This window comes from Hyaena hyaena, unplaced genomic scaffold (genome assembly GCF_003009895.1).
Source record: "Hyaena hyaena isolate Hyena2069 unplaced genomic scaffold, ASM300989v1 scaffold_161, whole genome shotgun sequence".
Classification (NCBI taxonomy): Eukaryota; Metazoa; Chordata; class Mammalia; order Carnivora; family Hyaenidae; genus Hyaena; species Hyaena hyaena.
This window is the reverse complement of record NW_024080792.1, coordinates 1392245-1407667: the sequence shown is the minus strand read 5'-3', so window position 1 is coordinate 1407667 and position 15423 is coordinate 1392245. Positions and strand designations below refer to the sequence as shown.

General features: G+C 38.6%; 1 protein-coding gene across 1 annotated transcript in view; it reads left to right on the top strand.

The window, feature by feature from the left end:
* SLC13A1 (solute carrier family 13 member 1) overlaps positions 1-15423 on the top strand; it is a 92397-nt gene that overhangs the window by 69923 nt on the left and 7051 nt on the right. Inside the window, exons 8-12 of the mRNA XM_039239692.1 lie at positions 2317-2436; positions 7039-7137; positions 7552-7653; positions 11686-11792; positions 15219-15328. Coding sequence (XP_039095623.1) covers positions 2317-2436; positions 7039-7137; positions 7552-7653; positions 11686-11792; positions 15219-15328 — 538 coding nt within the window. The remainder of the gene's footprint in view (positions 1-2316; positions 2437-7038; positions 7138-7551; positions 7654-11685; positions 11793-15218; positions 15329-15423) is intronic.

Here is a 15423-nt window from a genome sequence, read left to right as displayed (position 1 = left end):
GAGCCTGCTTCACATTCTGTGTCTCCCTCTCTCTCTGACCCTCCCCTGCTCACACTGTCTCTCTCTCTCTCTCTCTCTCTCAGAAATAAATAAAACATTAAAAAATTTTTTAAAAAAATAAATAAAAATAAAAATGTAAGCTTTATAAAAGGCTGTCCTACATCCATCTAGTTCACCACTTATCCCCAATATTTAGAAGAGTGCCTGGTACATGGTAGATTCTCAAAGTGCTGGGTAAAAGTAAAGGATTCTACCAGAATGAATTGTACTTAACTTAGTTCATGATATTTATTTTAGGCAGATACTTGCAGTCACTTCACTTGCAGGGCATGAGAAAGTGGGAAAATAAAAAGTGAAACTCATCCCTCACAGTGTGCCATGAGTACCATTATCATTCAAAGTATTCACTGCAGATATAAGTATAAAGGTTATGATCAGGGAGGCCACTGGCCTGTGTGGTGTTCACTTCCTTACTACTGAAGAAAAAAGCAAAAGGAAAACAGAATTTAGCTTTTTCAGGCTCTCATTTACTAAATGCAATACCCCTCCAGGCAAAGTACCTAAAAAAAGCCCCCCTTCAGTTAAACCAGTTTTACAGGATTGAGTGAAGAGAAAAAGATAGCCTGATTTCAAAGTATGAGCCACAGATGGTGAAAGATGAAATTGAATTTGGGGTGCTAGTTTCAACCTAATTCTAGCAGCACTTCTAAATGCCTTTAGGGTGAACAGAATAGCATAGGCCATCAACCTGTAATTCAAGTCTAATACATTGATAAAAAATGAGAAGAAGCCTTTTCCTCCTTATTGAATTTTCCAACTGAAGACAGTAAACATTTCTTTAAGTGAGCAATTCTTAATAGAAACTCATGGACATGATACAACATTTTTCCATTCATCAAATCTCTGTATTCTCTAGCATTTCTTACTTACCCTTCTAAATTTCTAATTGCATAAATAAGTAAGCTAAGCTTTGGATCTCTTCATGACAGATAATGATCATCCCAACTTGCTCATGATACTTCTAGAATCTAGAGCAATTTTTTATAACCTCAAAGTAGTGGTAGAAAACACTGGAAATATAGAGTTTCAAAAACCTATTATTGCTTTTTTTTTTAAGTCTTTGCATTACTTAGCAACCATCTTAAAATAGAAGAGATACTTTATAAAGTAGAAAAATGTGGCTTATGTTGATGGCTGTAGCCTGAAACATTTCATTTGTTTACATGACCTTTTTTGAGTGGAAAAATACAAAGTGTGATTTAAATAGAACAAGAATATACAAATCTATCATTTCTATAAAATTTTCTACATTTTAGAATTTCAAAAATAATAAAAATAGGTTAATGATGTCTTTATTGCTTCTGTATATTTTCTGTAGTTTCAAAGTTCCAACTCTGTCTCTGAGTCACTGTGTCGAGAAAAAAAGCAAAGACAACTGTCTCTCAAATTTCCTGTTTTTCCCTCTTCTGTCATAAAATAGATAACTATGTGAGATTTAATTTGGAATTTATACTACATTTTGAAAAAATAAATGTGAGGTTACAAAAGAAACTGCTTGTCTCTGACTCCTCCCCCCCCATTTTTTTTTTTTTACAATTGTTTTGTGATTATGTGGACTGAAAAGCTAAAAATAACTAAGAGAAATAAAGGAAGAGCTCACGTTTTCCACAGAAATTTAATCATTTTTATCTGGTCCAGATTTATTCCATTTGACTGAGCCCCAAAGCACTGTCTAATTCTAAGAAGGGCCAGCGTGTGCCTGGTAAGATGGTTATAGTTTTTCCAGGGCAGACAAAACAGAGGGGAAACAGCTATAGAAGACAATATGGATGGATCAGAGTCCCTTTGTAGGTGCCTGGGATGCCAGCTATTAATGTGAAACGGCAGCAGACATTTCAGTTCGGTGAAGTTAATTTTCATCAGAGGAAGTCTGTTCGTCTTTCCTCGCTCACATACTGATGATTTGAGTGCTAAGAACCAGGCACGGATACCCAGGCATATCCATTTCTTGTACATTTAAGGAGCATGGGCACTGTGCTAGCTTTCCCAAGCCTTTCCTTACACGTTGAACCAAGGGAACAAAAATCATGTCATATTCACTCTTGTTTGTGTGGGAGGCAGCAATAATGACTCAGTTACAGACTCAGGACGAGAGGTTAGAGGTAAAACCAGCTGCTATACTTAATGATGGGAAGGTACCACATCTTCCTCTTGGACTGGAAGCATGGCAAAGACGTGAAGTGCCGCTTCCCAGAGGACCATTAGGAGAGATTCCACCTTACACTCCCATGAACACTTCTCTGTCTTTTCACACAGGCGCTACCCTGAATGCCGTTGCATTAACTTTGGATCCTGGTTTATGCTTTCCTTCCCGGCAGCTATTATCATTCTCCTCTTGTCCTGGATCTGGCTTCAATGGCTTTTCCTAGGATTCGAGTAAGTAAAGATTCCATGTTAATCAGACGACTAAAGGTGTCTTCCTTCCCAGTTCCCAGCAGCTCACCCAGTGCTCTTTCACCCATTTCATGCACACGAAGTCTCTGCATTTCCCTTCCTTATAAAACAGACACACGTGAACACATATTTTAAGGATAAGCTAAAATATTATCTAAACGGTGTTGGCTGTGGAGGAGACTTTGCAAATCTACCATCATCTCCTTTCAATCCTAAGCTAATAATTTATTAATCAGGTGGAAGGGCATAAGGAGCTTATGAAAAGGACCCAGTCCAGCTTGTTAAAGTGGACTTTCAAGAAGTTTTGCCCTTCCTCTTTGTTTAACGTGGCGATTTCCTCCGGTTACCTAGTTACCTTAAACGATAGCATGCAATATTCCTGCTTCATCCGGGCACCAAAATTGTTATGTCCTTGAAAAAAAAAATCACATAAAGACATGAGACTGTGCCCTGTGGAAAGAATGTTAGATTACGAATCAGGAGACCAGGGACAAAGCTGTGGCTTCTCACAGTGCAGAAGGGTGATCTTTCCCAGTCTTGATGTTTTCAACTGTAAAATGGAGTTTAATTGGATGATCAGTAAGATCACTTCCATCACTGCAATTCTAGCACATATGGGTTCCGAGTTGAACAGCTAGAAGTTAAAGTGAGAAACACTGATCAAGAAAGAGCCACGAACATGTCAAATATATGTATTCAAGGCAAATTTGCAAATATTACCTTGGCTGAGACTGAAGCTGGTGGTTCATAAGAACCAATGAATTATATGACTTAAATGACAGCCAGCATTTAAAATTATGAAGGCTCCACAGCAAAATCTAAAATGCAGCTTTATATATTCTACACATACAACAATACTCCAAAAAGAAAGGGGAAATGTCTATAAATCAAACCCTGAGGATTTTTTTCCTGGAAAAAAAACAATTCAGATTCATCTTTATTGGTTATTATTTGAATCATCTCAAGGACTTATGAATAAAACAACATGTTATCTACTAAGCAGTGAGACTAAAGTCAGCTCTCTGTACTTCCTTTGAAAGGCAAAGCACTGTGACCCAGGGGTGATCCATATCCATGCCCAAATTTTCCAAGCCTCTTCCTATAAAGACTGATACTCTTCCCTCTCCGTTTCCTCTTCCTGATTTTTCTCCGGAACTACCACAGTTTTGTTAGGAGTGGGAAGATGATACTGATGATTTAAAAAAAGAAAAAAAAAAAAAACCTGTCCAGATTGTGGGAGCAGCGTGTGGCAGTTCTCCTGCTGAAGCAAATGTGTGGAATGTCACTGACTTCAGCAGGTGGGCATCAGTGGGGAGAAGCCAGCTGCATGCTAAATGCCCCTTCCTGGAAATCCAAGCCTTTGGAGGTCTATTCAGGTGCACAGGTAGCAATTCAAGATGCAAAGGACAGGAATCCCAATCGAGGGGGAAAGCATCCGGTCACAGACCCATAGGTGTTTCCTTCTTTCTTGGTACATATAATCACTTTATAAAAAATGTATGCAGCCATTGTCATTATTATGAAATGGCCCACCATGCGAAAAGGAGATATTAAGAAAATAAAGGGCAGATGTATTGAAAGATATTCTCTGTGAGGACAAAAATCCCGTGAAGTGCATACATTAGGCAAAAGTCCATAAATCAGGATCAGTGACATATTTAAACAGTCCCATTGCTGTCCGCTATCGGTTAGACAATACCCAGCTTCACACTCCGGCTAATTTTTCAGTGTCCATTTCAGTCAGTCAGGGTCTTCACCTCCAGAGGTTTTAGATCAACAAACAGAAATTATTAGCTACTCCCCTGGCAGGCCACCATACATTCCGATTAGCGTGTTGGCTGTTAACACAGTTAACTCACCTATTATAAATGACCCCAACATACTTGGAAAGAGAGGGTCATCTATCAACGCCACTGAACTTATTTAAATGAAGAGGTTGATGCATTGTCATATGCTTCATCAGTTCCTTTGTGAAGGCATTAACCTTCGTCTGTAGCAAAGCCAACACAGCTTTGGACTTAACCATTTATCATCCCCAACCAAAGAGACCAAATACGTATGCCGCATATGCAGTCTCCTGGCTGGAAAACATCTTTTAGGGAGACTGGCGTCTTTTTTCAATTCTACTTTTCTGTTCTACAGATGGATCTCAAGGTGGTCCAGGGATCAGTTTCTCATAATAATAGTATTTATATTGTGACAAGGGGTAAAATGTCAAGACTGGCACTTGTCAGTAATTTAGTTGAGATTATAGACATTAAATATTACCTCATTGAGCTTAAATATAACAACATGCGTCTCATTATGTTCAGGGGTTGGAGTGTGTGCAGAAGAATGATCATGAAAGTGTAGGATGGATGATTTAAGAGTTGAGGAAATTCTGCTCCTTCAAAGGGAATAGTAGTCCAAACAAGTCTGAGTGGGAGAGCTACAGAAAAAAAATAAATCAGATATCTTTTTGTGATAGCTGCCTTCGCACCGCCTCAGTCTTCCTGCTTCCTCCTCATATACATCCATGTTCAGCCCAGCAATTTTATGGAAGAACACCGGCCTGAGTTTTTTCTTCTTCTAAAATTGCTTTCACTGAAGTACGATTGACATATGAAAAAACCATAGATATTTAATATATACAACTTGATGTGTTTGGAGATAAGTAAGTATATACCCATGAACCATCATCAGTGTGAAGGCCATAAACTTTTCCATCACTTCCAAAAGTTTCCTCTTGTCCCCTTTGCTTTTTGGGGATTCCCCGCTCTTTTATGGCAAAAGCACTTAACATATAAGTGCTACCTTCTCAGTAAATTTTTAAGTATACAATACAATATTGTGAATCATAGACCTTGTTTTGTGCATTAGGTCTCTAGAACTTATTTATTTTTCATAAAAGAAACTTCGTACCCTTTGACTAACACCTCCCCATTGCCCTCTCCTTCCATTCCCTGGAAAACACCCATTTTACTCTCTGCTTTTAGGTGTTTGATCATTTTGGATTCTACATATAAGTAAGGGCATACAATATTTGTTTTTCTGCATCTGGCTTATATCACTTAGAATTTCCCCGAGGCCATCCGTCTTATTACAAATGGCAGGATTTCCTTCTTCTTTGAGGCTGATTAATATTACATTATATGTATAAACCACCTTTATTTTTCATTCTACTTTCTCTTTACCCACTTGTTTGTCAATGGACATCTGAGTTGTTTCCATGTCTTGGCCACTGTGAATAATGGTTCAGTGAACATGTGAGTGCAGGTATCGGGTCAAGGTCCGGATTTCAGTTCCTTTGGATATAGACTCAGAAATGCCTTCCCTGGGGCGCCTGGGTGGCTTAGTCGGTTAAGCATCCGACTTTCGCTTAGGTAATGATCTCGCGGTTCGTGGGTTCGAGCCCCGCGTCGGGCTCTGTGCTGACTGCCAGCTCAGAGCCTGGAGCCTGCTTCAGATTCTGTGTCTCCCTCTCTCTCTGACCCTCCCCTGCTCATGCTGTCTCTCTCTCTCTCTCTCTCCTACAAATAAATAAAACATTAAAAAAAAAAAGAAGCTTTTAAAAAAAAAAAAAAAGAAATGCCTTCCCTACTACACATGATGTAATCTAACTCACATACTCATAGACATTCCAAAGATAGTCCATAAGAATCTAGCCATTTACTCATTTATTTATTCCTCTGGAGGGTTGGTTGGTTTGTTTGTTTTTAATCTAAGCGCTAGAGCAGTACTTCACAAAAAAGAGTTTTGAAGTTCAGGAAAGAAAAATTAGTCACAGGGGAGAGGTGTCACTAAAATCAGCAGCTGAAAGAAGTAGGCACTGGCAGTTACTATTGACAATAGTTGAAAAACAATCTAGTGGATTCTATTAGGGTATAAGAGGTGAAGGATCTTAAATAACAAAAATGTAACTGAGTTGGTTTTTGTTCTGAGAATATATCTAGTTCAGACTCCGCTCGTGATCACAGTACAGGACTTCTCTGCCCCGGTGTATGACTCGAGGCTAGTGTATTTTGTGAAAACTGATGGTTCTGACAACCAGCTGTTTCATACATTTGACCAAGGTACTGCTGAGCTGATGAGTTGAGTATTGGTTGTGCATGCTTACAACCATGTGTGTGGTTACATGTACAGTGTTGAGAGTCACTGCACCAAAGGGAACACCTATGACACTGTCCCTGTCCTCAAATAATTCATTATCTCACCAGTGAGATAAAACTACACATGTGCAACAATTAACAGTCAAGATAGATAATACATAGATTAAAATCTATAACAACCAGGTATATAATAAAGTGTTAAATTAGAGATGAGTGTCTCGTGGCAAAGTTCCAATGGTACAAACCGTGATAGAGAATGAAGGGATCAGGGGAAGATGTGTGAAAATAGGGAACAAAAATTAAGCCTTGAAAATCGAGCAAACCAGGCAAAATAGAAATATAAAACCAAGGACATTCGAAGAAGGCAATGGAGGAATAGGTGCTAAGCACAGATTTCCGTTATTGGCACGGAGATGAGTATTTTATAAAGCTTTCACACAAATCTCTCCTATGAAGGAAGAATTCTTTGCTTAATGGGCTTACTTATTCTTTTCAGTTTTAAGGAGATGTTCAAATGTGGCAAGACCAAAACAGTCAAACAAAAAGCTTGTGCTGAGGTGATTAAACAAGAATACCAAAAACTTGGGCCAATAAGGTAAGAGGCACCTGCACACAGACACACAAGCAAACACACGTACTCATGCGGAAACTTACTGCTTACACTGCAAGTGTTGTGTAAAGGGAAACAGGCACGTAATCATCTGTAATGTATTTAGAACACCTCACAAGGGCCTTGACCATGCTAGCCTTTGTAAATAGAACTCAACATGACAAAATACATACTTTTATCTAACTAAAATTTACCAGGTAAAATCAAAGGAAGCCTAAGATTCCATAGCGGGGTCCAGTCCTTTTCTAACTGTGCCGATTCTTGCAAATCGTTGACACGCAGTCATCTGGGTTTTACAGTATTTAGCGTTCTGCTAAGATTACTCTGGCAACAGCTCAGGGAGTTTCTACAAATGTCCTGACTGAGAAAATAAATGAAAGGATTGGAATTTTTGCACAGGTATCAGGAAATTGTGACCTTGGTCCTCTTCATTTTAATGGCTCTGCTGTGGTTTAGCCGAGATCCTGGGTTTGTTCCTGGTTGGTCTGCGCTTTTTTCCAAGTAAGCGTTACATGTTGTGTTTGTTAAGCCTGCCTGTTTTTTGCTTTTTGTTCTTTTTTCTGGCTTTCTCCTAAGTGTTTCCTAAAACTCTGTAAGATTGTATGAGACTTTTTTCCTCCTTCCTCTCCATTGAAAAGATTGTTTAATTCTAATCCTTTCAGGAAAAAAAATAAGGAATGAAATTTAAGGTAAGGCTGCAGATAAGAGAATCATATACCCTGTAACTAAAAGTCAGGCTCCTTTAGGCAAGGCTATTCCCATCTTTACAAAATTAGAACCATGAGCTGCAGGAAAGCCATGCTCTGTGGTGGTTAGGAGTGCAGGCTGTGGAGCCTCACGGCTTGGAGTCTCTTCTGGCTCTTCCACTTCAGGCAAGTCACTTAACTCTCAGTTTTTTCAGCTGTGAAATGAGGCTAATAAGCGCATTTAGAATAGTGCCGCCCTCCTCTCAACTGACAGCGCAGTCTGCTTGGGATTCTCTCTCTCTCCCTCTTTCCTTTTTTTTTTTTTAAGTTTTTAATGTTTTTATTTTATTTCTGAGAGAGAGAGACAGCATGAGCAGGGGAGGGTCAGAGAGAGAGGGAGACACAGAATCTGAAGCAGGCTCCAGGCTCTGAGCTGTCAGCACAGAGCCCAACATGGGGCTCAAACCCACGAACTGTGAGATCATGACCTGAGCTGAAGTCAGACGCTCAGGTGCCCCTCTCCCTCTTTATCTGTTCTCCCTGGCTCCTTCTCACTCTCTCTCTCTCAAAATAAATAATATAAACTTAAAAAAATAGTGCGGCCCTTACTCCATACAGAAATGCAATATTTATTATTAAGTGAGTTCAGTGCCACTCCATCCTTGTTAATAACCCGATATGGATTCATATTCTGTGATTTTGCCTACTTATTTTTTTTTTTCTTTTTACTCAGGTCAGTACCTGGTCTTTTTCTTCTAATTATGTTCCTTTTTTATACTAGTTCACTATATATCCATCCCTGCCCCTATTTTGTAGATCAAGAATTCCTGAGTAAGTAAGAAGACTAGTTTTACAAACTGATGTTAGCAGCTGGGTCGAGTTCATTTCATCTTGCGGTGTCTTATAGGCCAGCACTCCTGCTGAGTCACATGAAGTGACAGGACGATCGTGTAATTTTCTAAATTAAGGACCATCCTACGTGTCAATATAAATACTTTGGTTTTGAGATGTGTTCTCAGTCTATCTTTCACTGAAGTGCTCTGGCTCCAAAATTGAGCAGATCTCCGATGATGTCTTCCTGTCTCACATCCCACAGCAAGAATCCATGTCTTTGGGGACAGAAACCAAAATTGTTTTAGTTAAAGGTATCCTGCCGACATGGAATAAAGAAGTCCCTCTCCTCTTGAATCAGAGCCTTCTGGTTATATAGACATTGCCAACATGTTTTAAAGGTACAAAGTCTGCGTGCAAATTCCTAGTGAACACGCAAGTGCAGCCACGTGATACGGTAGCATGTTTCAAAGGATCAGCTTCATTCAGCTTGAGAAACTTTTTTTTTCTTTTCTTTTATTTTTTTTTTTTTTTACAAATAGTTTATTGTCAAATTAGTTTCTACATAACACCCAGTGCTCATCCCCACAAGTGCCCTCCTCCATGCCCATCCCCCCTCCCCCCCACATCCATCAGTCCTCAGTTTTTGTCAGCATTCAAGAGTCTCTCATGGTTTGCCTCTCTCCCTTTCCCCCACCATTTCTGCCCTTCTTCTCCCCCTTGGTCCTCCGTCAAGTTCCTCCTAATCCTCCTATACGTGCAAACATGATATTTGTCCTTCTCTGCCTGACTTATTTCACTCAGCATAACACCCTCAAGGTCCATCCATGTTGCTACACATGGCCAGATTTCATTGTTTCTCATTGCCATGTAGTATTCCATGGTATAGATAAACCACATCTTCTTGATCCATTCATCTGTTGATGGACACTTAGGCTCTTTCCATGTTTTAGCTATTGTGGAGAGTGCTGCTATGAACATTGGGGTACATGTGCTCCTATGCCCAGCTTGAGAAACTTTTTGTTTAGGGCTAAGACTTCTCACTTTGAGAAGTCTAAATAAAAGGCAGTAGCCTATTATTCAAGGCAAGCTATTCATAGCCAGCTATCATTTAGCAGTTTGATTTTTACTTTTTAGTTTTGTAACAGGTCATAAACCAACATAAAAAGTAATTTTCCTTTTTAAAATTCCACTCCTATTTACCTTGGTAGGGAGAGTCTTCTCTAAACACCAGTGTGTAAAAACTAAATGAAATCAGATAGTAGCTAATAAAAATCAGGAAGAAATCCCAGTAGGAAATTCAATGTAATAAGTTTCTAGTTTCTGTTCCTTACAGGAAGAAAGTGTAATTCAGAAGATATTTTGTTTGCAGCAGGAAAACAGAGTATATTTACTATGGTGTTTGTGTTACCTCGAATTCTGAGAGAGAATAATAGGATAAGGAACAAAGATTTGATAGGAGAAGGAATTTGAAGATATAAGTCTAATTGACTTTGATTAATAAATTGCCAAAGCAAATAAAATTTGTGTGGGCTTAATACTTTGTAATACTGAGACAATCTTAGTTGTGTTACTAGTTCATAATAAACTAAAAATGAAGTGAAGATAAACAAATACTGAAATAATAATCGTTTTAAAAGTCTTTGGGAACAAAGTTACCTCAATATTTATGGCCTGATTTTATGTGAAGTATATTCTGTAGATTATATTTGTAATATAGAGATTTTAACCATTTAGAATTTCCAAAGCTAGGATGATATATCAAGATTTACAGCTACCACCTAATGTTTTCATTCCATCTGTTTGAACCTGGACTGAATTCAATGTGTCTTCTCATATAAAACAAAATCACATTATATGATGCCTGACTTAATTTCGTAAAATTACAATAAAAAATTATAACTCAAATAAAAGAAATAAGGAAAATACAATAATAAATATTGGTTAAGTTTGTTGAATAAATTACATAAGATAGCTTTGTACTCAGCAAAGAAATTTTAAAAATCTATATTTAAAGAAAACGGACTCATTTCTAAAGTTGCCAGATTGAATAAAAATAATGCATTTCCTTGATTATTTATACTATTCAGATAAATCATAGGAGTAGAGAGCTTCTATAGTATGAACACATCGCTGAGTCACAAGGTAGCAGGATAATCCCTAGGGCGTACATATGTCTTCTCAGGCTACAAAGATTCACTAGTTAATATTTCTGAATCTTAAAACTGAATGTTAATTATGTATGTCTGTTTCATTCATATCTAGTTTCCAGGTGCTTCTTTAATAGTTGAGGCTTCTGGCAACCTGTCTTACTTGCTGGAATGACCTGGTGATTCTAAGACCCCATCTGTTCCTGAATCACTCTTAATTTGTCCAGTGACCGTTTATGAGCATCTCATAAGCCATTCTAATAATTAATATTCTTGATTGAGTTTCACAGGGTGCAAAGCATTAAATGGGTTGATTTCATTTGTATGATATGGCTAGGGACTATAATCACAGTAGCAGATGTTATATCTTAGAAAAACAGATCAATTTCTTTTCATAATGTACAGAAGAATTTTAGAGGACTCTAGAAACACCCTTTCCTTGCCACAAGTCAATGCTATGATGTTATACAACAGTTATACAGGGCTTTGCCCAGTCTAGCAATTGCTTTGGCCTCAGTTCTCTGCCAGTATACTTAAATGAAAAAATTCAAAGAAAAAAATTGTTTACCAAATCCTTAAACTTTGCCTAAAAAGGAACTTGACGTGTTGGCCATTATGTTAGCCTGTGTATTCATGGTTTTGAAAGTAGGAGACATATATGGAAACATTGAGAACATGATCTGAGATTTTCAGCTTCACTAACTTATATCATTTAGTTGGAAATCCATAGGTTTTAGACCAGATTATCCAAAATAAATAATCTAGGTCACCACTACTACTTGTATGGTTATTTGCCTAGTCAATTACTGTTTACTTTGTTCAAGTTCTTCATGCTATTTTTAATGTACATATCTGTCCTCTTTCAGGTACCCTGGTTTTGCTACAGATTCAACTGTTGCCTTACTTATAGGACTCCTATTCTTTCTTATCCCAGCTAAGAGATTGACTAAAACCACACCTACAGGAGAAATTGGTTGAGTATTATTTATAATTCTGAATGACTTTGACAGAAGAGCAAAGTTACAAAATTCCATTGGTTTCAGTTAGCACTTAGAATGGAAGGAATGGGCATGCCCCTGGCTTAGCATGCCCTGTTTGCACACTGCAGCCTTTATTCAGCCAGCACGTGTTTTCCCTCTGCAAGGAGAATCGTCTTACTTGGCAGAAGTGAGAAGTAGATTTCCTTATGCAACATGGTTAGGACTCCGCTACGAGTGACACTTTCCGGTTCACAATAGGCTCACTTTCCCCTGCCACAATCAGAATTAATCTTACTATTGGCAAACATAGGAACAAGAACTTGGAAGTCACACTTCATGATGAGCCCTTGGTAATAAATGCTGAGGATTTTCACCTAAAAAGGTGAGGAGTTTCAAGGGAAAGAGTATTTACAGCATCATAGTAATCCTGGAGAGAAAGCAAATCAAATCCATACTTAGCCAGAACCTAGTGTCACAAATGGAAGAATCAATATTCAAATAAGAGGGAACATTCATTGTCTTTATAATACATGCACAAAGAAGTATCCATGCTTGTGTGAGAAGACCCCTCCTTCCCCTGACACACACATTTCTTAAACACAGGTTTCACCCCCATCTGTACTTTATACTAATTCAGCATGTATTTTGGGTATTCAGATTCCTTTGTTTTTATTGTAGGACAAAGAGTTTAAAATTGTTTGGAACTAGTCTAGTAGAGAGTGTTTGTTGGGAGGGGGGTTATTGTTGGTTTTTCTTTTATTTCTCCCTTTTTCTTCTTTTTTTTGCTTGTGTGGGACCTGGATTCATGGAGTTGAGTTGACCCATCTGACTTCTTGCATCTGAATTCATAAGTGACTAATAAGTCAGATTGCTAGGACATGATACGTATAAATAGTATAATTTAGAAATAAATGCCTTTTATTCTTTACTTGAGTCTAGAACATCTCATAGTGTATTATAAGGAGATATTGTAATACAGAGTAATAATTTCTATGAGGCCCTGAGGACACTGACCATTGCGGTCAAATCCCTACAGCCTATCAGTGGCAAGTGTTGAAGAGCCAATGCTTGGCTTCATTTCCCGGGCTCCCACATCTGAATCCCCTTCTCAGAAAGAGCCTTGCTTCTTTTGGGGAGAAAGAATTTTCTCTTCCCTTCAAGATCCTTCTAGCTGGACTAAGAATCAAGTTGACAGGACACAGATTAATGGTAGGAAGTCAAATTTAATGGTGTACATACAGGGAATCCACACAGACATGGACAATCCAAAGACAGTGAGGCAACATAACACTTAAATGAGCTAAGAGGGATAGGGGTCTGAGGATACAAAGGGGAGGAAGACCAATAACAGGAAGGTGAAAGGAGATGTTTAGAAAGCAAAGGTTGCCCAATTATGCAGATAAGTTTCATAGGTAAAGAGGAATCTTTGTTAATCTCTCTCTTCCTGTTATAAGCAGGTAGTTGAGGGGGAGGCAAGGAACTTTTTCTGAATCTGCTGGGGGGGGGGGATTGTTTGTTTTTTTAATGTTTTGGGTTTTTTTTTTTTTTAAAGAGAGAGAGAGTACACTAGGGGAGGAAGGGCCAGGGGACAGAGGATCCAAAGCAGGCTCTGCACTCATAGCATCGAGCCTGATGTGGAACTCAAACTCACGAACCATGAGATTATGACCTGAGCCAAAGTTGGACACTCAACCACCTGTGCCCGAATTTGCTGGGTTTTGATTGCTTTTAACTCAAAATAATGTTCATGCCAAAGTCGCCCATCTTGGGGCACCCTGCCCTTGGCCCCCTACCACTGTCCACCATTCTCTCTCTCCTCATTCTTCACTCCTGTTCCCTGATAAACTCATTCACACTAGGTTTAAAAATGACTAGGTTTAAAAATGACAATATGTTAAATTTTACATGAGAGGTGCATTTCAGAAATGTTTGCATTTTAACAGGATATATATCCCTTTTTTTGAGAAAAAGAGCAAGAGAGAGAGCACACAGGTGGGGAAGGGCAGAGGGAGAGAGAGAATCTTAGGGAGTCTCCATGCCTAGTACAGAGGCTCCATGCCTAGTATGGAGCCTGATGCAAGGCTCAATCTCAAGATCATGAGATCCTAACCAGAGCTGAAATCAAGAGTTTGGCATTTAACCAAATGATCCAACAAGGTATGCCTTAATAGGCTATATATATCCTAATTCAAGTAAGGAATAGCAGAATTTCCATCAACAGTGAAGGTGGGTTTTGTTTAGTTTTCTTTTTTTTTAATTTTTTTAATGTTTTATTTATTTCTAGGAGAGAGAGATAGAGAGACAGCGTGAGCAGGGGAGGGTCAGAGAGAGAGGGAGTCACAGACTCTGAAACAGGCTCCAGGCTCTGAGCTGGCAGTCAGCACAGAGCCCCACACGGGGCTCCAACCCACGAACCGCGAGATCATGACCTAAGCGAAAGTTGGACACTCAACCAACTAAGCCACCCAGGCACCCCGGTTTTGTTTAGGTTTAACAGAAGGAGCTAGGAAGGAGTTTTACTAGTAACCTTAAAATCTCACCATGTAGAAGGCCACTTGCTACACACAAATATTAAATGGGAATATTATATTCATGGATGACCTTTATTCTCAACAAATCAAATGAGCCATTATGACCCAAATATCAAGAGAAATCTTTATAATAATTTTAAGAGTTATGAATAATACTTAAATTATTTAATCTGAACTTTGATTTTAAACTGAAAACATGATGAATCTATATGACCCTCCTCATGAATTGAAAAAAAATAAAAAAGGTTCAAGAAAATAGTGAATAAAATTATAATGCTACAGTGATGATATTAGAACCAACGTCATATTAGACACTTTGAATAGCAAAGAATAGTATAGTCAATGCACTGTATTACTCATAGTAGGCAAAAATGTTGGCAGAATGAATGAATGAATGAATGACATTATAAATGACAATGTTATAACCTATCTAAATTTATAATGTGATCCAAAGGATTTTTCCATGTCATGGCTTTTTTTTTTTTTTTTTTTGAGAGAGAGAAAGAGAGAGAGACAGTGTGAGCAGGGGAGGGTCAGAGAGAGAAGGAGACACAGAATCTGAAGCAGGCTCCAGGCTCTGAGCTGTCAGCACTGAGCCCGACGCGGGGCACGAACCCACGAACCATGAGATCATGACCTGAGCCAAAGTCGGACGCTCAACCGACTGAGCCACCCAGGAGCCCCTATGGCTTTTTTTTTTTTTTTTAATGCAGTGTTCTACCTCAGCCAGGTAGAAATTACTCAAAGTTCAGAGCAAGTTATTTATCTAAAAACAATCTAGGAATATTAAAAACTTCTAATGATATGGTGGTTTCAGACAATGAAAAAAGGACATGTCATATTGCCATATTTGAAGCAATGTATAACTGTGGGAATTGTGTTTTGCAGTTGCTTTTGATTACTCTCCGCTGATTACTTGGAAAGAATTCCAGTCATTTATGCCCTGGGACATAGCCATTCTTGTTGGTGGAGGGTTTGCCTTGGCAGATGGCTGTGAGGTAATACTCTGTGTCCACGATATTTAACAATTAACTAGACTTTTCCAAAGAAGAACAAGAGACAACCAGGCATTGGCATATTCAACTTTATCCTA